The sequence below is a fragment of the Pipra filicauda genome, unplaced genomic scaffold (assembly GCF_003945595.2).
Source record: "Pipra filicauda isolate LSUMZ 115617 unplaced genomic scaffold, ASM394559v2 scaffold2_size9829703_pilon, whole genome shotgun sequence".
In the NCBI taxonomy this organism is placed as follows: domain Eukaryota; kingdom Metazoa; phylum Chordata; class Aves; order Passeriformes; family Pipridae; genus Pipra; species Pipra filicauda.
The window spans coordinates 4001929-4023693 of record NW_024104421.1 but is presented as its reverse complement, the minus strand read 5'-3'; the positions used below and the strand labels follow the sequence as shown (position 1 = coordinate 4023693).

Here is a 21765-nt window from a genome sequence, read left to right as displayed (position 1 = left end):
CGCAACATAGTATTTCAAAATAAATTGTATGTTGTTGTTTTTTCTTTTTAACCAGAACCCTGCCTTCGGTGTTCACCAAATGCCACATTTCACGTTATTCTCTGTGAATATTTATTCTCTTCTGATTATTCAAACCTGGGTCCTGGTGTTCTATTTCAGGCTCACAAAAAGTTAATTTCCTCCCCCCACTTCCCTTCCCGCCATGAGGCTTACAAGATCTGCTTCAGACCGAATACATTTACCTATGAACTCCTTCCATTTTGTTTCTATTATTGTTTGGTTGTGTCTCTCTCCTGATGAGCTGTACCAGAGTCCTTTGAGGAAATACATGTGTATTCTATTCCCATCAGCAGAATCAATAACGTTCTCAGTTTGAAGGTAGGCAATGATTTAGCCAGGAATACCAGAGGGAAAAATCTCCATGCTCAAAAGCTTTGTTTTGAGAACCACTCTTTTGCTGATTTTCTTGTAGACTGACACTGACTCTTCAAAGTTGTTTCAGCTTTGTGTTAACATGTTTGGGTTAGTGGAGGGCTCTGGAAGGCATTGCTGGGAATTGTGCAGGTTTTCCTAACAGCAAACAGCTAAATATCCCAGATAACCCGAGGGGGCATTTTTTAAATCATATCGGTTCTCCAAGATATCCTTTCAGAAACAGAATTTTACGCTTTTTTCTCTTACCTGCTCCAGTTTGGGGGCTGTTTGCTTCTGAAACACTGGTCCATGCTGGGACTTGTGTACCCTCTGTCAGTCTTTATTCTTCTTGGTTATCTGGAGGTATTTATCACTTTCCTGAGAGAAGACTTCAGCCCTTTGTACAATGTATTCAGCTGCTCTCTGGAGAGAGCACCCCGTCTAACTAAGGGGAATCATTGAATATCCTGAGATGGAAGGGACTAACAAGGATCATCAAGTCCAAATCCCTAATAGCAGTCTTTCTTTTGGACTTTGCCAAGACAAATTATCTACTCTCCTCTTTTCTCTATTTCATGAGAATATCAATTTGAAGAAGAATCACAGAATCACAGAATATTCTGACTTGGAAAAGACTGACAAGGACCATCAAACTCCAGCTCCTGGCTCTGCACAGGACACCCCAAGAATCACATCATGTGTCCAGGAGTGTTGTCCAAACGCTCCTTGAACTCTGTCAGGCTCGGTGCTGTGACCACTTCCCTGGGGAGCTTGTTCCAGTGCCCAACCACCCTCTGGGGGGAAGAACCTTTTCCTAATATCCAACCTAAATCTCTCCTGATACAACTTCACGTCACCACAGAGAATTGATCAGTGCCTGCTCCTGCTCTTCCTCTCACGAGGAAGTTGTAACTGCAACGAGTAACCTCATAGCTTTGTAAATATGTAAGTAATCGGTTTTTTTGGGGGGGTTGTCATACAGAAAGTCGATTTCTTTAAACAAAGTGTTTAGAAAAAAAACTGGCTCATTAGTGCATAGGCTTTTTTTTTTTTTCCCCAGAACATTTAATGAGTTAGGAGACCATGTGTTGCATAAATGGTAAGACCACTAGTAGGTACTTCTGGGTATACGAGGGGGATTGGAGAGGCTAAAAGGCATCGAGATGATCCAAAGAATACATTAAATTCAGGCAGAATTCAAGCCGGTAACTTATTGTGACTGCACAACGTCATGTTTTGTTCAGTTCATTTCCAAACACAAATGGGTGTTTGAGTAGCAGTTTTTGCTGCTGTGGATGCAAAGAGTCCCCTCTGCCAGGTTTGCATTTATTTGGCCCATAGGCCTGATGGCTGCCCTCATAAAACCAGGGTAAATACGCGCAGGCCCCACGACCCACTCTCAGACCCTCCCTGTGCCCCCGCCGCGGCCGCGCACGCGCCATGACCTCCCCAGCCGCCCAAGGACTACAATTCCCAGATGCGCCGGCGCGGAACCCCCGCCACCCGTGTCGCGATCGCTGGTTGGCGCAGACTGTCGTGGCCGCATGGAAGGCCGTCTGTGATTGGAGGAGACGGCGAGGGGCGTGGCGCTACGAGGTTTAAGCCGCGGCGGGCGGATGGTGGCGGTTTTTTGGGCGTTGGGGCCGTGAGGCGGCGGCGGGACCCCCATCCTGGGAACCTCCGTCCCGGGGCTTTCCCGACGGGTTTCTCGCCGGGTACTCCCCGCCGCCAGCCTTTCGGAGTGCCCGAAGCTCTGCGGAGAGCCCGGCGCTCCGCAGGGGCGCGATGAGCGCGGCGGGGAGCCCGCTCTGCTCAAGGTAGTGAGTGTGGGGGATCTGCTCCTCCCGGGACACTGGAGGTCCCGGAGCCCTTTCCTTCCTGCTCGGTGGCCTGGTTTAACGTAGGGCACCCTCTGGCCCGCTCCTGTGCCTGCTGTGCTTCCTGCCTTTTACACTTTTCCATTTCTGCTGTTCTTCCTCAATAAAGCGCTCACCTCGTGCCTGGGTTACTTCCTTCCTTCTGGTGTTACTTATTTTTCTAAGTGTGTTAAGGCATTTTTGATCGTGCAGCAAGTTCCTACGTGGGAAAAAAAAATCATACTTTTGTATATTTAATGCTTTTCTATAGTGCCGGGAGTTAAGGAGCTTGGCACGTTTTCATGGATGTGCATTGGGGTTCTGATCTAAGCAGCTTTGGTGAGTGGCTCCATAGAGGTCACCACTGCCTCAGTGCCATCCATCAAATCACTTTATCATCAACATTCTGGCACTGGTCCCAGGGTCAGATTCTGGACTGTGTTTTCATTAAGCAGATCTTTGGTAAAGAGGCTTCTGTTACTCAGGGTATCAATTAAAAAATGAACATTTTGGATCAACATAAATAACAGACATAATGCTTTCCAAGGTAACTGTGAGCCGTGCAGCTCTATTTGCAAATTTGGTGCTTGTTTAGCAGATTAAATGTTTGAATGTCGTAATTATTGTTTATAAGAAAATACATGTAATCATGCATGTCCTTAATTTGATTTGCATAATACTGACTTGCTTTCCATCTAGCATTTCAGTGTAAGATACAAGAACTTGGCAGGGTCTACTTCAATACTGAGGATGGACAAGCCATGTGGATAAGATCAAGTACACCAGAAAGGAAAGCACGTAGATTCCTATACCTATACCTTAAATTGTAGTGGCTGGTGCTTCAGTTTTCTGGAATTACTGCCTTTATTCAATGGTCTGTCTCTAGAAAGTGTTTCTTTGGCTGGGTATCAGATAGTGACTGTCACAGATTGTTTTCCTGCTCATTTTACAGTGGCTTCTAATTGCACAACAATGGACTTCTTGTTCTCTGTGTTCTGTCCTTCTGTTCTTTCTTCCTTCTCTTTTCACATTCGCCCTCCCTAAATAGCCTATGAGACTTTGCTTCCATAATATTTTTTCTCCTTATTCTGTAAGTTAGCCCCTTCTCCACAGTATTATAAACTTGCAAGCCATTCTGTATCAAAGGCTTTGGTTCTCCTTAATGCTGCGACCACCTGTTAAACCCATAGCACAGTCAAGCTAATCTGCGTTTTAAATCGAATCTGTGTAAAAATTTAAAACCTGTTCAGCTATTTTAAAAAGTGTTTGAATTTTCTTGTCTGAAGCTTACATGTCTCTCTTTCTGTCCAGGGCGCCAAACCCCCATGTCTCATCCAGACATGCTGACTGCCAGTCTCCAAACCAGGAGGACTTTACTCCTCTCCCTTCTATCAGTGAGCGCTTGGCCCGTCTCCATCCTTCCCGGGAGCTGCTGGAATATTACCGCAAGAAGATTGCTGACTTTGATGAGGAACAGGAGGATTTGGTAAAAAGGCTGGAGAGATACAAAGAAACGTATGATAATCAGGTAGGGAACGAGTTTTTGAGCAATGATGGACTACTTATCCTTCCACTGACTTAGTATTTTTCCTCGGTTGAAAACTCAGCGTAGGTGTCTCCAGGTTTACCAGTAATGTGGTAGAACTGAGCTATGAAGAAATAAGTAGATTTTGATTGTCAAAGCAGACAGAAACATACCTTCTTCTGAAGTTACCATAGTTTGGTTATATCTTCTCAGTGGGGTTTTTGCTTCTGTTTTTTTTTTTTATTAACACCTGACTTTAGATGCTCATTCTCTGTGCTGTCCAGTATCTTTCCCTTTCTTCTCATAGTAAAGGAGTGCTCTTTTGTCCAAATTTAATAGGCTTGGAAATATGGATATAATCTGTATTTAAGACAGTAGAATTCATAAGCATAGCAGTAAACTACACAGCACATAAATGAGAGTTTAAAAGAAACTCCAAAACCTACAAATCTGCCTTTTAAGAGGAAGAAATCTTACAGAATATCTGTAAGATATTCAGTGTTCTGATATGCTTTACAGCATGTATCTTACTAACAGTCATCTTGATAATTCTGGATGGTCCTTTGGGAATAGAGTGATCACTTCTGAGGTGACTAAGGTGTCTTCTCAAGTACTGGCCATGCTTGAAGCAGCTTGGGGAAATATGTGCTGTTCAAGTTACTTTCATATGGGAAGAAGAGGAGCAGGTTCCAAAATAGTGCTTTTTTTCGTACAGGAATGATTTTCTAAAAGGTTTGTTAGTTTTCCACACCAGGTAGAAAATAATTAATGTAACTTAGTAACTAGCCAGATTTCTCAGTGCTAAACCATACAGATACTTTAATGTGTATTATTCAGTAATTTATTTTAAAAGCAAGTGTTATTGCAGAGGCTTTGCTATGTTTTTGTTGATGTCACACTCCCCATACCTGTGCTGCTCTGACCACCAGTGTGGAAGTGCAATCACTGGAAACTTGGACACCCTTGCTGAGGCCTTATTGAGCTGTTGTGTAGTGACAGTGATTCCTGGGGCTCTGAACTCCCTGCTGAAACATTTTAAAATCATTTTTCCAATACTGCCCTCAGCTGGTCAAATATTATAAGAGAATAAAATAATTCACTTGAGCTGGCTGTTGTTCTATAGCAGTTATAGGCTCAGAGCACAGGCAGTTTGAAGTTCGTAAGTGTTGCCCAATGCTCTGTATCATTTCAAGTACTTCATTCTCTCCACTCAGCACAAGTTGCAGTGGGAAGTCCGTCAGCTAGAAGAGGAGGTTTCGAAGTTGCAGAAGGCTTTGAGTGATATGCAGGTCTACCTTTTCCAGGAGAGGGAACATGTCCTTCGTCTTCACTCAGAGAATGACCGGCTGAAAATCAGGTGTGCTGTCTTAGGTGGTGTGGGCTGGGTCACAGGCAGCAGCAATTCCACACACTGTGTGCTAGTTCTCATCCAGATCTGGGGTCTTCAGAGAAGCAGTTATGCCACACTTCCCAGGGTGGGCTCTGTTGGGATGCTAAATATGTTTCCACTTATTATTCCTCCTATTCTTGTAGTAGAAGAAAGAGCAGAAGTTTAATGTAGGTTCACATTTTGATTGCATGCTATCAGTTTGAATGTGGGAGTTCTGACTGAAGCTGACTCTGGTGGGTTGACCTTGGCTGGGTGCCAGGTGTCCACCAAGACTCTGTATCACTCACCTCCTCCCCTGGACAGGGGAGAGAAAAATATAACAGAAGCCTCATGGGTCAAGACAAGAACAGAGAGAGATCACTCACCAGTTACTGTCATGGGCAAAATAGACTTGATTTGGGGAAATTATTACCAATCAAATGACCTCAGGGCTGGAGCACCTCTCCTATAAAGACGGGCTGAGATAGTAAAGGCTGTTCAGCCTGGAGAGGAGAAGGCTTCAGGGAACCCTTACAGCACCTTCCAGCACTTAAGGGGCCTACAAGAGAGCTGGAGAGGGAATTTTACCAGGAGCATGTAGTGACAGGACCTGAGTGATGTCTTTAAATTGAAAGAGGCTAAGTTTAGATTAGATGTTAGCAGAAAATTCTTCACTATGAGGGTGGTGAGGCACTGGAACAGGTTGCCCAGAGAGGTTGTGGATGCCCCATCCCTGGAAGTGTTCAAGGCCAGGCTGGATGGCACTCTGAGCCCCCCTTCTTAAATATCCCAGAGGTGCTACCACCATTGTGATGGGCTTGGCCTTGGCCAGTGGCAGCTCTATTTTGGAGCTGGCTGACATTGTCTCTTGAACATGGGGGAAGAGCTTCTAGCACCTTCTCACAGAAGCCACCCCTGTAGCCCCCTGCTACCAAAACCCAGATGCAGATCTTGCATCTGCCTGGCAAAAGTTCCTCAGCCATAAAAACACTTAAGTTGGAGTAGAAAATACAGACCAAAGCAAATAGTTTTCCCTCACTTTGAGATCATGACATCAGCCACTCATTTTTAATGCCATTTAGTTGGGGAACTGTAATATAACCCATCATACCAGACAAGCTGCCAGTGGCAAAGGAGCTCCCAACCTTCTTCAGAGTATTTATGAGTGATAGTATCAAGTTTTCTCTTAAAGATTTAAGAACTTAAGTCAAAACATGTTGCTGTTCTTTGGCACTTTTCAAGAGTGTGATGAAAAGTCTGACACAGTCCTTAATGTAGTTTGCTTTAAAAACAATGGACACTTAAAATCTAAAAGTTCATAACTTTCTGATGAAAATTCTTTACCACATGTGCTATTGTTGTATCAACCTATGTAGTATTGTCATATTTGCAAATAGGCTCTCCAATCCCAGCAGAATTGGTGGTGTTCTTATTATATTGGCCACATCCGTAATGTGTTCAGGAAGCTGTTTTTAAAGCAATATTCTCAAGAACTGCAGCAGCTTAGAAAACTTGCAAGCATTAACAAGTAATGTCTTGATGTATTTTTAAAAAAAAGTGCTTTCTTTGAATTCCAGGGAATTGGAGGACAGAAAAAAAATTCAGCATCTCCTGACTGTAATGGGAGCAGATGCAGAAGTTACATATTTTCACAATGAGCCTCCACATAAGGCAAGTTCCCATTTTTCTGTAGAACTCTGCTTTGGATTGTGACATCTGTATCCCAGAGTGACCACAGACCAGATCTGTCCCACAAGTCAAAAGCTACTAAGTGAGCCCAGTACAGGAGGGATCTGTAGCAACATCAGGTTTTAGTATAAATGCTGAAAGGTAAGCACACTGAAAGTAGCATCAACCTCCTTCTACCTTCAAAACATACCTCCATGTCAGCCTCCTGAATGTCAGATAGGAGTCTGAAGTCATCTGGCAAATGGCCATTGAGAAGATGGAGAGAACACCACAAGAAGAAAAAAAAAAGTGCTGAAAGCAACCAGGTGCAGTGTTTGAAGATCAGCTATCTAGGAGTGCCTCTCTTAGGGCCTTACTCAAGAAGAAAGTGGCAAGGTTGCTGCAGCATTTTTCTGGGCAGAAGAGCCATCCCCTCTAGGCAACATTGTGTCACATATTTCAGAATTATGGTTAAATTGATTAAATTGCAGTACATGTGAAGTGCAGTGTAGCTGAACCTTTATAAAGTCATAAATGATTCGGATATAGAGAGTATATGATGGGAATATAGAATTTATCTTGGAATAAGGTGCAGAAAAAGGCTGAAATATGCTGCATTGTTCATGGTTGCTCTGCACCACCCAAGTACTTCAAAAATCTTGAAGCTTTAAAATTCCTTGGTTTAGGGTAGCTATAAAATTAGTGCTATTATGTAGTATCGACCTAAAGATAAGCATTGGGGTTATAACCTGCTGTCATGGCCTTTTTTTTTTTCATGGCCTTTTAAGCAAGTTTCAGTTCAACAGTTGAGTTGTTTCAATATTCTTGACACTTGCTTTTATCCCAGGCTTGTTCAGTAGCTTGAATGAATGTGCTGATAAATGAAGCTCCATGTTTCTCTGTCTTGCTGAGACAAGAAGGAGTGTGAAAGAAGGAAATAACATCATCTTCACCTTCCTCTTCTCCTCTCTATCCCCAAAATACTCCTTTCCTGCTGAGGGTGCTGACTTTCATCCTAATGAAGCCGGAAAAGGCAGAATTACTTTCCACTTGTTTTGGTGAAAAAAATAGAGGCAGAAATAGCAAAACTCAGCCATGATAAAGGAAACTTTTCAACATGGACATTACACTTGTGAGTGTCTTCCTTGTCTTGTGGTAGGAGTAAGGTAATGCTGTTCTTTTGGATACCTCATTTTAACTTTTTAAGATTTGTTCTTGACTGTTGCTTTGGGGAAGTCAGATGTTCAGTGCAGATATCTTGTTTCTCTAGGTTACTGTTCTGCAAATGCCAGCACAGTCACATGAACGAGATGATGCTTCCAGCCCAGGTACCACATCGAGCTGGCTGACAACAGCTCAGCTACTGATACTTGTTTCTCTGTGTCTGTCTCCAGTATACTGGAGTAATTCCTTCCTGAAAATGCTTTGGTAAATCTCTATCAAGTTCCCTAAATGTCCATGTGTACATACATATACATGCAGTGCTCTTGGCTTCCCTTCAAAACCTTTTCAAATAACCTCTTGTGTCCATGATCTGCCCAGCTAAGGAAGAGGTTGGTATGACCATCAGGTGGCTGTTCTGGAAGTATGCAGGTACCAACTGGACAGGCACCTTTGCCACAGCCATTCCAAGGCGTGAGGTTCTGCCTGACTTTCTGTAGACAATAGTGTGTATTTGTATGCCTACATACTAATTTTTTCCTTTGCCTCATCTAAATTGACTGAAATTAGTCAACAAGCTCAAAACTCATTCAAGGCTTGATGTTTGTGCAGCTGTGACATCTGCCTGTTCATCATTTATTTAAGAAAATGTGTCAAGTTTGCTTTCTATATATGCCAAGATATTTAGTATGTTGCCTAAATACTAAACACTGCGATGTGATGGACTGGGATACAGTTATGTGATCACCTTAAGTTGAGAAATTCTTTTCTTTCAGCTAGCCCTCCTAGAAGTCCTTGTGACTATAGCAGTGGCAAGCTTTTTTCTGTTCCTGTAGGCCCACCAGAACATGCAATATGTCATGCTTGGAAGGGTGTTGCAAGTAGATTGGAAAACCCTTTTCTACTTTTGGTACATTTCTGCAATAGGTACCGAGAGGAGCACTTCAAAAGAAACAGTACAAGGAGAAAAACCAGAAAGTCCTGAGAGATATCAGTGTGTAAATCAAACACTTCTACTACAGGTAAAAGCATTTGCTAACCAATGGACATAATTCCTGGCTTGCAGAAAATTGTGATAAAAAATATACTGTCTGCTTAGATAAGATGTAGATGTACCAATTTTATCAGTCCTTGCATCTTAGTATAGATTCACATTTTCTGTCAGTTTACTTAACTGTTTCTTTGCAGTGAATGTAGATTTAAGAACTCTGGAAGCTTTATGTAAGCAGATGTTCCACTAAAGTCAACTGAAATATGTTACCCTTAAGTATAGAATGTGTAATTGATGTTATCTCCCACAATTTGATAGTGGCCATGAATTCACACCAAACCTTCTGAAGATCTGCAGGGTTGGGTGTAATGTGGTAATCTGACAAAAGCAATGTGTCTGAGACAGTGTTAGGTAGCCCCAGTAAGATGCACCTGTACCATGAAATGTTCCCTTTGTTAGACTTCAATGAAAGGTAGCATGACAGAATGCAAGATAAAATGTGCAGTATCATGAACTGGGGAAGGTACCAGAAGCTGTATGTAAAGTATGAGGAAGGATGAATCAAGAAAAGCAAATAAAGGAGTAACTTGTACAGCAGATATTGGTGGTGGTGGTTATTATTAGCTATCTAACAGCATTTATTCTGGAACAAAAGCATCATTCAAAATTGACATAAAAATAAGCAATCTAAATACACACCAAGGTTTTTTTCCAGATAGTTTCTAACATAAAGGCCAGATGCACATTTTTCAATTATTTGCTCCAATGTATCTCACTGACTATGTGCCCTAGATCAGGATTCTTTGCATTCCCCTCCTTCACTCTTTATCTTGTTTACATTTAGTAATTAATTCTGGTTGAGTAATTTCTTTTGTTCAATATATGTGGACTTGCTGCCTTCCTAGAATTTAGGTATTTTTATATCACCATTTCATTGGAAGATGGTAGCAGAGGAATGGAAGTGTCTCTGCATATTTCACAGGATTTGTCATATGTAATTTAATCATGTGCAATTTAAATCTTTCCAATATCTTCAACCTATTGTTGCTGTTTATGGTATGCCTCTCTTGCCTGTAGCATGATTTTTTTAAAAATGATTCAGTTGTTTGGAATCCTTAGCATTAAAACAAAAAGAAAACTTGAGAAATCAGAACTGCTAAAGATGTTATCAGGTAGAGTCTTTGATCTGAATCTTGAAATTTAAGAGACAGGAGCAGAACTGGTTTGAGGTCTTGTTCAGCAATGTTTGCCTCTGCCTATCCAGATCCAGGCCTTGCAAGCTCAAATAGAAGAACAGACACGATTATCCAAGGAACAGGTCGAGGCACTACTAGAGGACAGGCGGATTCACATGGAGGAAGCTGAAGTCCAGCATCAGAGGGACCAGGAGAAGATCAAAGCTGTAACAGAGAAGTGAGTGTGAGAGAATGACCACGGTGTAGTCATGAGATGAGAAGAGATGGAACAATAGAAATGTTATGACTTTGAATGTGTTGCTCCTGTAGCAGGCAGAAAAGCTAATTATGCAGCCATCTGGTAGTATGTGTGGAAGATGATGAGTGGAGTAATCTACATATTAAAAATCCTATCTCACATAGGAAGAATAGCACTTCTTTCATTAGATGATAAGAACTAAGATGAGTAGGAGAGCACCTATCTCTTTCTTCCATGCTGCTTCCAACTTGCAGTGATGACTGGGGAAATTAAAGTAGGAACTAGGAAAGAAGTTAATTAACTCCACTGGGATCCCTTTTTGCAGGCTCCAAAAGACACAAAATCTCTTATATGAGAGTACCCGTGACTATCTCCAGCTCAAGTTTGATGCCAGAGCCAATGAGAAAGCATGGATGGCAGAGAAGGATTGTCTGTTGAGGCAACTTGGCAAAGGTCTGGATCAACTTGTTTTCAATAGTCCATCAGGACAAAAGAAGCATAAAGGTACCAAGAAGATGCATCGAGCTGATGATGGAGCTTCAAAAGTCCAAAGCAGAGAAATAAAGGTAATTTTTTTATCCTAGATAGAGGCTCTTTAACAGTTTTTAACTCGAAAATTGCAAGCATCTGGGCTCTGGCTCAACAGGCAGTAGCTAGCAGCTGTTTCAAAGCTGTACTGGCTTGCCATAAGTTACATTGCTTTTGGCACTAATCTAAACCAAAACTTCTCCTGCCTCAACCTCAGCATTACTTGCAAATTTCAGATAAAATGTGTAGTTAGGATTTATGGTTGTGTGTCACTGGCGGTTTCTTTCATGCCCAGAACAAATCCCTAGTTCTGTAAGTCACTTGATATGTGGGGCCAACAGTTTTCAACCTGCTGGTTGCACGTGACTTTCTGTTGGTGCAAGTGCTCTGAGCTAATGGACTTAGAATGCCATGTCTGGATCTTCCTTGCTGCTGTCAGGGGAGAAGGAGTCCTTCTGTTGATGTACTCCAGCTCTTTTACAGTAGTCAGGATTTTTCTTCCACTTCTGCTGTACTTCCAGTGAGAAGCTGAGAGATCTGAAGTGGGTAAACAGGCAATAAGGAAGTGGAAAGTAAACAGGCAATAGGGAATGGTTTTCATCTACCACTGAATGCAGATGCTTCTGAAATGCAGTACTGGCAAACGGCTGTGAAGAGGAGAGTTACAGCATTAGTTGAATATTATTTTTAAAGGGAAGAGGAGAGAGTTCTTTAACTGATGATGAGCAGTCATATACAATTTAACTTAATTAAAAGGTTTTGGTAATGGAAGTAACGGTAGAATATTGTCCACAACTACTTATTTCATTAGCTGCAGCTCCAGTTGTTAGTTTTTATTTGCCTATCATACCGGCAATTTTATCACACTTGCTTTTCCAGAGCAGGGGAGATTTTGTAAGCAGAGTCTTTTGAGTTGATTCTTTCTGTTTCTCCTACGTCCTAGTCACTGCAGGAAAAGCTAATGCAGGAACAACACCTATCACACATGTACAGAGAGCAGTGTGTCGCCCTGGAAGGCGAGCTGGCTAGGATTCGTGAGGAGAGAGATGCCGGGAAAGAACTCTTTAAGGTAATTAGTCTGTAATCATCTGCTAGCTATGTGATGATCTTCAGCCTTTATTTTGTATACCTTATTGAGTTTTCATCTCCATAGGAACGCTCAGAAAAGATGGGGAAGCGCCTGAAGCTGATGACTCAGCGATGTGAGGCCCTGGAAAAACGTCGTAGTATGGAAGTAGAAGGCTTCAAGAATGACATTAAACAGCTTCAGCAGAAACTGAAAGATGTAGAGAAGCAGATTTACAAGGTTGCAGTTAAGCATTTCTGAGGCAGACTATTATGGGCTTACCCTATAGAGCTGTATGCTCAGTATTTAAATGCACTATTTCCCTAGAGTTTAGGAAATAATTTCTTTTCTAAGTGCTTCTTTAGATATCAGTATTTGACAAAACTTGCCTCTAGTGTATTTTACAAAGTAAAAAACGTCTTTGTTAATCAGTCAGGCATTGAGCTTGCCAGGAAGTGTCCTGACTATGCATTAGCTGAGTATTATTGTTTCCACTCTGAAAGTTCTTACGTGATAGCTGTAGCTCACTTTGCTGTCTCAAAATTGCGAGGCAGTAAAGTAGTTTGATTCAGAAGTTTATCCTGCAAAGAAGATGATGATTTGTTTTCTTTCTGGGAGCCATAGCGTTTGGTTTGGGTCCAGTAAGAGCTAGATCATTGACTGAAGTATTGGGAGTATTCTATTTGTTACTTTGTTAATTTGTCATTTGTAACTCTGCAAAAATCACTGTGGAAGCAATGGCTGGAAGTTGACTCTGTGTACTCTGTAGTAGCTTCCAGATGTGTAGATGAACATCAGAACAACTTAGAAGGGAAGCCACAGCCTTGATGTTGCTGGGAGTTTAGGAGAGATATTTATCTCAAGCATATGCTTGAGAGGATGATCCAGGCATAGCATAGAACTCACTTTTTTCCTGTACTTTTGGTGCACAGTTCAGTTTCCTTAGACTAATGCATTTATTTTGACTAAAGGCCTTGGTTTTTTTATATTTTTGTTGTTGTTGTTGTTGTTGGGCTGTGGGTTTTTAAGCTTTATTCTGTAAGGACCAAACAGCATATGCAAAAGGGGGGGAAATTGCCTGTGATACCCTTACTACAGACCTGTATGTTTTATATCTGTAGGTGTGCTTTTAATTGTACTCTCCATTTCATTACACTGTTAACCACAAGAGGGCAGGGGAACAAAATATTTGCTAGAATTCTCCAGATTGGTTGTTAAATGCTTCTCATCACTTGAGGTCTGATGACTACATTTCGTGATTTGCATATTAAAATCTTTGACCAAGAACTACATGATGGCAATAAGAAACCCTGGCAGGTCAAGAAAATAAAAGTGAGAGTAGTTTCCAAGCCCCTGCCCTTGAAAGTGACTGGGCTGGCATGCTATCCAGTTCCAGAGTGACAGGAAATGTCAGCCCTGGCCAGCTTGCCATCAGGAATTCTGATTATCCAGCAGCCTTTGTTCAGCTCAGTACAGGCCATATGTCACTGCCTGAAACAAGGCGTTGTACTTGAACTGCTCTTGAACCGTGTGCAGTTTAGGAGGCAGCAGGTCTGGCACAGCAGTTAGCTCACCTCTAGTTTTAGTAGGAAAAGAGGATAAAATGTCATCACATCAGGTGAGGTACTTAGAGCTAGGTACAAGTTACTTGATAAATATTTTAACCTGCCTCTTTTTGTGGGTCTCTAAATAATACAGGAATTAGAAAGCTGAGTCAACAGGCTATGGGTAAACTTGATTATATTCTATCCAGATTTCTTCCTTGCCTGTAATATAACACCATAATGTTATGAAAGCTTTGCTCTTTATTTTTGGTTCTAAAGCACCTTTCTATTGGTGATGTGCATTATCAAAGTGCCATTAACTTATGCATCTTCTTTGGTAGCTGCAAAGGGTCTCCTTTGGAGTTCTCTCCCTCATGCACTCATCATAATACTCTCTAAATTGTATTCTGTACAGCTTTGTTTATATTAATCTGTTTTTCTTTCCCTTTTTAGGTGACTCTGAATATGGGACCAGAGCAGGATCTTGCAATTCTACGTGAGGTCCGCCAAGGAAACAGACTAACACGTAAAATTCAAGGACAACTGAAAGACTTAAAAGCAAAAATCTTCTGTTTAGAGAATGAACTACGGGTCTGCTGAGGCTGAATTGTTAGCTGACATCCTAGGTTTGGGAATGAGACATTGCTAAGTGGAATAGTCATATGCAAGAGTAGCTCCTGCTTGTCTGTTTCCTGGCATCCATTGACAGAAGGTTTGAGGAAATCTGCAGTTAATGTCATAACAGTGTGTGAGCCGTTCCCAGAGTGCCAGATTATATGGCTGTTTCAGCTGAGAGATGGCACCTGGTAAGACTGACATAGAAAGTACATGATGACTGATATATCAGGAGTGTGTGTATGACTACTTCTTTCCTTCATATCTGTGGTAGGGATCAGTGTATACTGGCCTTTGCCTTTATTTGGAGCATATTATAAACCATATATGTGGTTATAAAGAAATTAATAATCATAGAAGGATCTAGTTCAGGATCTGGATTTTGGCTGACCTTTTCCTATGTGAGAAGCAGCTTTTAAAATAGTTTAAATGGTTACTGTTTTGGTGCTTAGCACTTCAGGATGTAACTGGAGATTTTAGTTGGAAAAGATTACATATAGAAGCCTGTACTAAAATGTATTACATCTGACTCTCCCCTTGACAGCATAACTACTTTAAAATGGCTCCCCTTTGCTTGGTTCTACGTAATTGGAACAAACCTGACTGATTTAATATGGTGGGAAAAGATAATCCATTATAGAACTCACCTGCAAGAACCAGCAGCATAGAATGTGTTTTGAATGCTTGGTGGGGAGGGAGGTGCTGCAGTATCAAGTTTCATCTTCTTGTCCCCTTCCTCCCAGTGTATCTTAACGCACAGAGGGTGCCCATAATAAAAGGGATCAAGTATCTTCCTTAGCCACCACATTGTCTGTTGTTGTAGCTCTAAATATCATGGTTATGTACAAGGAAATCATGATCAACTTCTGCTACAGCACTTGTTGCTACTGAACTGCAACAAACTGTGGTGGAAGAGCAGGTGCCTAGTTGCTCCATGAACTGTAACTCTAGCTATGTAATGATTCTCTAGCCATATGATGATTATCTCCACACCAGACATCACAACATCGCAATTCCAGAAAACAGATGGAATCATGAAAAGGGTTACAACAGGGCTTCAGCCAAGTTCATAATTGCAGGTGTTCATGCTTTTAGTGTAGCGTCAGCAAATCTTGTCCACCTTGTAGTCAGAGAGCAGATCTGTGCTGGAAAAGGGATTTCGATGCCTCTGTTTCGTACTTTACCTCTTCCTACCTTGTTTCTGAAGTATACATCTTTTAGGCTACCAGCACTCCCTTTCCCATTGAAAAAAACTTGGTGTGTGAAAGCAGGCTATTTCTTTTTGACATGGAAGTGGCCATGGAGATCCTTATTCAGTGTCTGAGATGTAGATATGCCAAAGATGTTTTTGTGCTGTCAGGAGTTGGAGAAGAAAGAATCATTTCTGTAGTACCAGCTAAAGCAATGCGGGACGAGAAATGCCCTCAAGAAGTCAAGACTTGCTTCAGTTGTCTAACCTATTTGTGACAAGCTTGCTGTCCTTTAGGGTCCCGGACTGTGGCTTTTGTTTTGTCTGTGTTCTTGAGGTCAGTTCATCACAGGTTCTCTGACAGTCTGTGTCTGGCTGCTCAGCACTGCAGCTTACAGGAGGCTGTTTTAAGGTATGTTGCACTGGTTAGTTTAGCTGAAAATGCTGAACTGCTCAGAAATTGGTTCATAAACAACTTGAGTGCCAATGTGATGTGGACAGTTGAGGAAGGTTATTTAATGCCATCCATCTTTTAGTCTCACTCTCTCTTAGTTGACTAATTCTTTCTTAGAGAAATCAAGCTAATTAAAGTGAGTTTGTATGCAAAATAACATATTGCTGGTTTGAAGATTAGATATCAAAGTTATCTCAAGTCCTGGAAGGCTGCTTCTGAAAATTGCTACATAATGAAGTATTAGCCACTTATTCAGCAGGATCCATCTACTTAAATTTCAGCTGATGGGAAACTACCAAAAAGTCTCTTTAACCTGTAGAAATCAATGGGTTCCTGTTTAGTTTCAACTCTTTCAAGCTAAAGAATTGCCTTTGAAATTACATTTTGCTCACTTGAAAACCATGAAGTGTGAATGGCCAAAGACTTCAGGCTTTGACAATTTAGGTTTGTAAGACTGGGAGGAAGTATTGGGGGAAGAAGGATGTAAATGTTTAATTTCCTGCCTTCCTTACCAATATTCCTTATTACCTGAAAGACTGAACAGAATAAGATGACAATATTCCTAATATATTTGCTGATGTGTCAAAAACAAAGTGCAGCTTGAACTTGATTCCTAATTTGTTTCTAGGCTATGAACACTTCCTATTTGAGACGGAGGGAAATTAAGGTATTGCTACTCAGTAAATCCATTTTATTTGGAGGCTTGAATATTTGTCCAAGTGCAGGAAGTGCAAAGTATTGTACGTGCTCTTTGTGTGACATCATGTGATCATGTGAAATGTTGCCAAAACAAATGTGGACCTTCATGCCAAGAACTGCTTTAAAAAGCTAAGTGCTTCCTACCACTGACAATTCCCCTTTAAGATGTCCATAAAGAATTATTGGCATTTTCAAAAGGGTTTCCTGGGAGAGGTTCCACTACCTAGTTTAGTCAATTTTTTCCCACAGTTTTTGGGTAGAAATCAAAAAATTTACTCCAAAGACCAATGAGCTTTTTTTGCTAGTTTAAGTTAGTAATGTGTGACTTGTACCATTCCAATACAGCTAAATGCCAGGTTATGAATGTAGGAGCACAGAATTTTGAAAGATCTCCAAAATGTCTGCTTCGAAGAATATGGAGACTATACTGCAGGATCAAAGGTTAGAACTGGACAAATGCTCTTATTGTGAGCCAAGATATGAAAATGTCTCTTGCACAAATGGGAGAAAAATGAATAGAGGAAAACCTTATTGTTGTGCAGCTTTATTTAGGTACGGAAGGAGCGCGTACGTTTTGGAAGGAATGTTGGAATATTGGCTAAGGCACAGAACCACAGATGATTCAGTGGTAGAGAAAAGGTTGTGCAAGAGCTCATTTTATATTACATTAAAAGCCTGATTAATATACATGTCTCTTGAAGACAAAAAAATCCACCCAAGGCCTCTCTATCCTAGCAGAGCAATGCTGAGCAAGAACAAGTAGCCTGAATCTGAAGTTAATTTTAAAAAGCGTACATTTTTAACAGGAAGATTGTGCTTTTCCCCCTCATTATAACTAGTTGTGCAGGTAACAAATTCTCTATCTGCAAATCAAAAAATTATTTCACCTCTGGAGAAGGTACCTTGTTTTAATAAGTTACTGGGTTGGACACATTAGAACTTAATGAAATATAATAACATGAACTAACAGGAAACCATTTAGTAGTTCCTTCTGGCTTCAAACCTATGATGTATTTATATGCAATATTTGTAGGAGTTTTTTAGTATTCATGCAGTTGTCTTAATTATAGGACTGTCTGCTGTGTCAGCTAACCCTACACAGCAAGGTTACACAAGGTAAAAAACCCCAAAATTAAAGAAAATCCCTTGTGATCTTCCTGTGCCACGATCTGCAGTAATTTGTGACTGCACTTAGAAAGGCAGATTAACAGCTCTCATAGGTGTCAGAATAAATCTAAGCGGTAGTATAGTATGTGCTGTATTTAAATGGCCTATGTAAGCAGGAGACACACACACTTTACCAGTATGGATGGACTCTCCAGGCAGCCTGATATTCTGGAATTGAAATGTCTCTGTATGTAGGGCAGGAAGTAATTCTTTGATAGTAGATACTTCTTCTGAGACGAGCTGGGAGCAACATGCCTGTGTACTTTGTTCTGTTCATACTCATGAAAAGTGATGTCGTTCAGACTTTTAATGACAGCTCACAAACACATTCAGTTTGATACACTAGAATGTATATGTACCCACTTGGTCAAAATCGTAATAAAGATGTCCCATTTGTCCCCGTTCAAAGTGGCATCGTAGATCATTTGTAGACAAGGGACACTTTAAGATTTTTCTTTAATTTTTCTGCAGTATTTTGCTTTTATGTTCTCAAATTGCTTTAAATTGTAAGAAAATATCCCTTTTACTCCCTACACAGTTATTGTTAAATTTGCAAGTCTAGGTGTTTTTTAGCCTGTGGACTGGGTTTATGCACCAAAACATGATTGGATACAGTGTAGAAAGTGTGAGAGGTGGAAGCTGCAATGATCCCTTCTGGCTCTTCCTAAGGTTTCAGGCACAAAGAGCAAAGTTTGTTTTGATTCTTAGGTTGCATCAAAAGTTAAGGACTTTCTGTTTGAAGCTGGCCATCAGAGGTAACTGGAATTTAACTCACTAGCAGGAAATATTTCTGCTGTAACTCAAGTATTTGAGAAGAGTGGAGTGGACTTCTGGTATTTCCCGTTTAGCACCAAATGAACTGCTGGAGAAAGGGCATCTTTGAATATGGGTTAGAGTAGCTGCCCTTCAAGTAAGCTCCAGAAATCCAGCTTTAAAAACAGAGCCCTCAATGGGATTGGCTGTTCACTTACACTGTCTAAATTGCATTTTTTCAGAATTGCGATGCTGTTGGACTGGGGACAGATTACAAATGTGTAAATACAGATTATTTGATTTTATTCAGAAAACTCAGAAAGGCTTTTAACACAGAAGTGCTTCAATGTTAAAGCAAGACAATGATTTTACTGCACAGGCATGAAGGGATTTGTTGTTGAAATGGGTTTGATTTTAATAAAAAGCTCTGGATTTATCCTGGTGAAGCACATCCAGGAGGTGCTCGATTCTCCTGTAGTGATTCAGAGATTGAATTGCCTTTCTTTCACTGTAAGTGCTTCTAAACCATCCAGTAAAGCAGTTTTTCCTCTTCAATCCTAGCTTGGGTAGACAGATATCTGCAGGGGATGCTGTTCATCAACAATGTTCTGTTATGTCCCTAATAACGTGACTGTGGAACTTCTTGAAAAGTAAGGATGATGAGCACAGTCACTTAAAATACAAACCAAGCACTAGTACTTTTAAGACAGGGAAAGGAGGAAATTTAGGCAAGACTTCAGATTTGAAAACATGTATTTCCAAAATGATGGAATACATAGATACATCCTTCATTATGGTAAATATATAAACCATGGAAAGTCTTTTGAAAGTTCTCAGCTTAAAGTATATAAAAACTTCTTTCTGCAAGTGAAAATGTGCTCTAGATATCAAGAGATTGTTCTGGTGTGCAGGAAGTAATTCAGGTCTACTCCTGGGACAGGACCTGCAATCAGAAGGTGCTCCTGGAGGTACTGGGTGAAGTTCATGTGAAAATGTGCCCTCCTTACTGAGGAAAAGGAAGGGCAGCCATTTCTATGTAACTTTATCTGGACAGTTGGGGCTTGAGACCTGTGGAGAGTTACACAGTGAAAAGAGAGAATCATGAATGAGGCTTTCCACCCAGACAGGCAAGTTGTAGGAGAGCAATGTCAGTCAAAGTCAGCGCTGAGGGAGCACAGCCATGTGTACAGCAAAAGGAAGTCTCAAAACCCAACTCAGGTCAGCTCATACAAATGTTGACAGTGTAACTGTACTGGTAAAATATAACTACCTTAGCAAAACTCACTGTATCAGCACAACTTAACTGGGCAAGGAGGTCCTTTTGCTAATGGGTTGTTGATCGTGGGACCACACTGATTCCCTTACAGTGATGTTCAACTGTGGCATTAATGGGGTTTTTTCTGGGATTGCTCCACCAGTAATGCCTTTTAGAGCCCAGTCCATTCCTGAGGAGCCAAAAAGGGAGATAATGGGGAACTGTGTCTTCAGAGACTGCCTTTTCCTCTGAGAAACACTTCTGCCTTTGAGCCGTTTCGATGAGGAGTGTTGAGATGAAATTGTTGTTTGTGCTTCAGAGCATGGCTGAGGCCAGGAAAAGGGGTGTGGAGCCACTGGGATGGTGAAGTCTAGGGACAGTTGGGTATCTTTGGTGTGGAGCTTGTAATTAGTGTTGAAAATCACACAAGAAAAAAGAAGGGAAGGAGCAAGTGGCAGATAATTGAACCTTTGGGGAGCCTACAGAGAAAGGATTGTTGGCATGGAGCTAAAAGTAATTTATAGAACAGAAAAACAGTTGTTAGATAACTAGAAGCAAAAGTATAACAAGGAGAGGCAGGGATGTACAGAGATGGATCTAGAGAGGGGAGCCGGGAGGAACAGGAGATGTGCATTAAGTGCTGCACTTGCATCAAAGGCTGCTTTTATCATGAGGAAACATAGCCAAAATGGAAAACAAACAGCAGCTCAAACAAAGCAAAAAAAATACTCCAATTGGCTCCTTTGGCAAAGAGTCAGGTTCTTTGAAACGCCTGTTCAGGGTAGGCTGGGAGAGGTGTGTTCTGAAGCCAGCAGTGATCTGTTATATCCAAGGGTGCTCTGTCAGGAGTGCCAGCTCCCTGAGTCACCTCCATACAACACAGACCCTATTCCTGCATCACTGATTCCAGCTGTTTCTTTCCCTGATGGGGTTAATCCCACCATACAGGATTATTATAAACTGTGGTTTCCACTGCTACCGTATTGCACACAGTGAGGATGAGAGATGTGGCCATCTGGGCATGCACTCATGTGTCTTGGGGTGCTTGAGAATTTGGGAATATAAGACTGCTGGTAGACTTGAGATAATAACATTTATGTGAGATGGTTTCAAAACACTACTGTCAGCGGTAATGTTACTCCTGGACATCAGTGCTTTCTGCAATGAATAAGTGGTCCAAAATTAGTTATTTTAAGTACAGTGTATAGCTATTCAAATTCCTGAGTTCACTATTTATTACACATTCAGATTAATTTTGTTCCTTAATATTGTTCTGTTGTAACTATATTGTAGCAGATAGAAATCACCATGCCGTAGTCATTTTCTTCATTTTTTCTCCAGAGACAAGAGCTTTTCTCTATCTTCATTATAGCATAGTTCTATCAGGAAAAAGACTTTGTTTCTTTAGAAGTCAACAATACTACTGTTAGCCTTTAATTTTGCTTTTCCCTTCCCTCCATTTTAGTACCATGTTCAGTAGAAATAAATGTGCTTACTTATTTTAATATGCAACAAATTTCCAAAAAAGTGCAGTTGTAATTTTTCAAGCATAAGGCTGTTCATTTAAGAAATGCAGACAACTTCCTGCTAAGAATTCATTGTTCAATTCTCATTCTTTAAATGGCAAATAAATTTTAATTTAGGTCTGTATTTATTACACATTTTTCTCAGTATTTTTTTCTCTTTTTTGGAACAAATATAAAAACTTGATTTATTTCTCTCATGTCGGATAAAACCCAAACCAACACTCTACCAAAAACCTCCAGCAGTGAGTGTCATGGCCTCCTGAGATTCCTGCCCTCCAATGATTAAACTGGTGCACAGCTCCCTGTTTTCAGTTGTGGGGGTACCAGGGGCCTGGCTGTGGGCAGCCCTTTCTGTTTGTACTGGAGGAAGTACCCCCATGATTCAAGCTTAGATGGTGGATGTACATCTGTGGCCTCCAGTGAGGTAGGAAGGAGGAACACAAGTTCAAAACCTGCAGAATGGACCTTGTCCCAGGGAGGCTGGGAAGCCCAAGGACGGAGGCACTCACCAGCCTCCCTCACCATGGGGTTTGTTTCCAACTTCAGAAAAA

At 41.1% G+C, this 21765-nt stretch overlaps 1 protein-coding gene across 2 annotated transcripts; it reads left to right on the top strand.

The window, feature by feature from the left end:
• Positions 1–2070: 2070 nt before the first annotated feature.
• On the top strand, positions 2071–21338 carry CCDC77 (coiled-coil domain containing 77). 2 transcript variants are annotated; one of them, XM_027726569.2, is made up of 11 exons: positions 2071–2231; positions 3582–3798; positions 5010–5152; positions 6742–6835; positions 8103–8160; positions 8921–9015; positions 10249–10397; positions 10744–10984; positions 11890–12015; positions 12100–12258; positions 14010–21338. In XM_027726569.2, exons 1-11 carry the CDS (start codon positions 2200–2202, stop codon positions 14154–14156), a joined length of 1461 nt encoding a protein of 486 aa, XP_027582370.2. In that variant the 5' UTR covers positions 2071–2199; the 3' UTR covers positions 14157–21338. The 2 variants fall into 2 exon arrangements, with proteins under 2 accessions (XP_027582370.2, XP_027582371.2); XM_027726570.2 differs by having other exon boundaries at positions 2072–2231; positions 12100–12252.
• The last annotated feature ends 427 nt before the right edge of the window (positions 21339–21765 follow it).

Coding starts and splice junctions, on each gene's coding strand:
- CCDC77 (XM_027726569.2), top strand. CDS start 2,200: ATGAGCGCGGCGGGGAGCCCGCTCTGCTCAAG. Junction 8,161..8,920: donor AGATGATGCTTCCAGCCCAG/GTACCACATCGA, acceptor TTTCTGCAATAG/GTACCGAGAGGAGCACTTCA. Junction 9,016..10,248: donor ATCAAACACTTCTACTACAG/GTAAAAGCATTT, acceptor CTGCCTATCCAG/ATCCAGGCCTTGCAAGCTCA.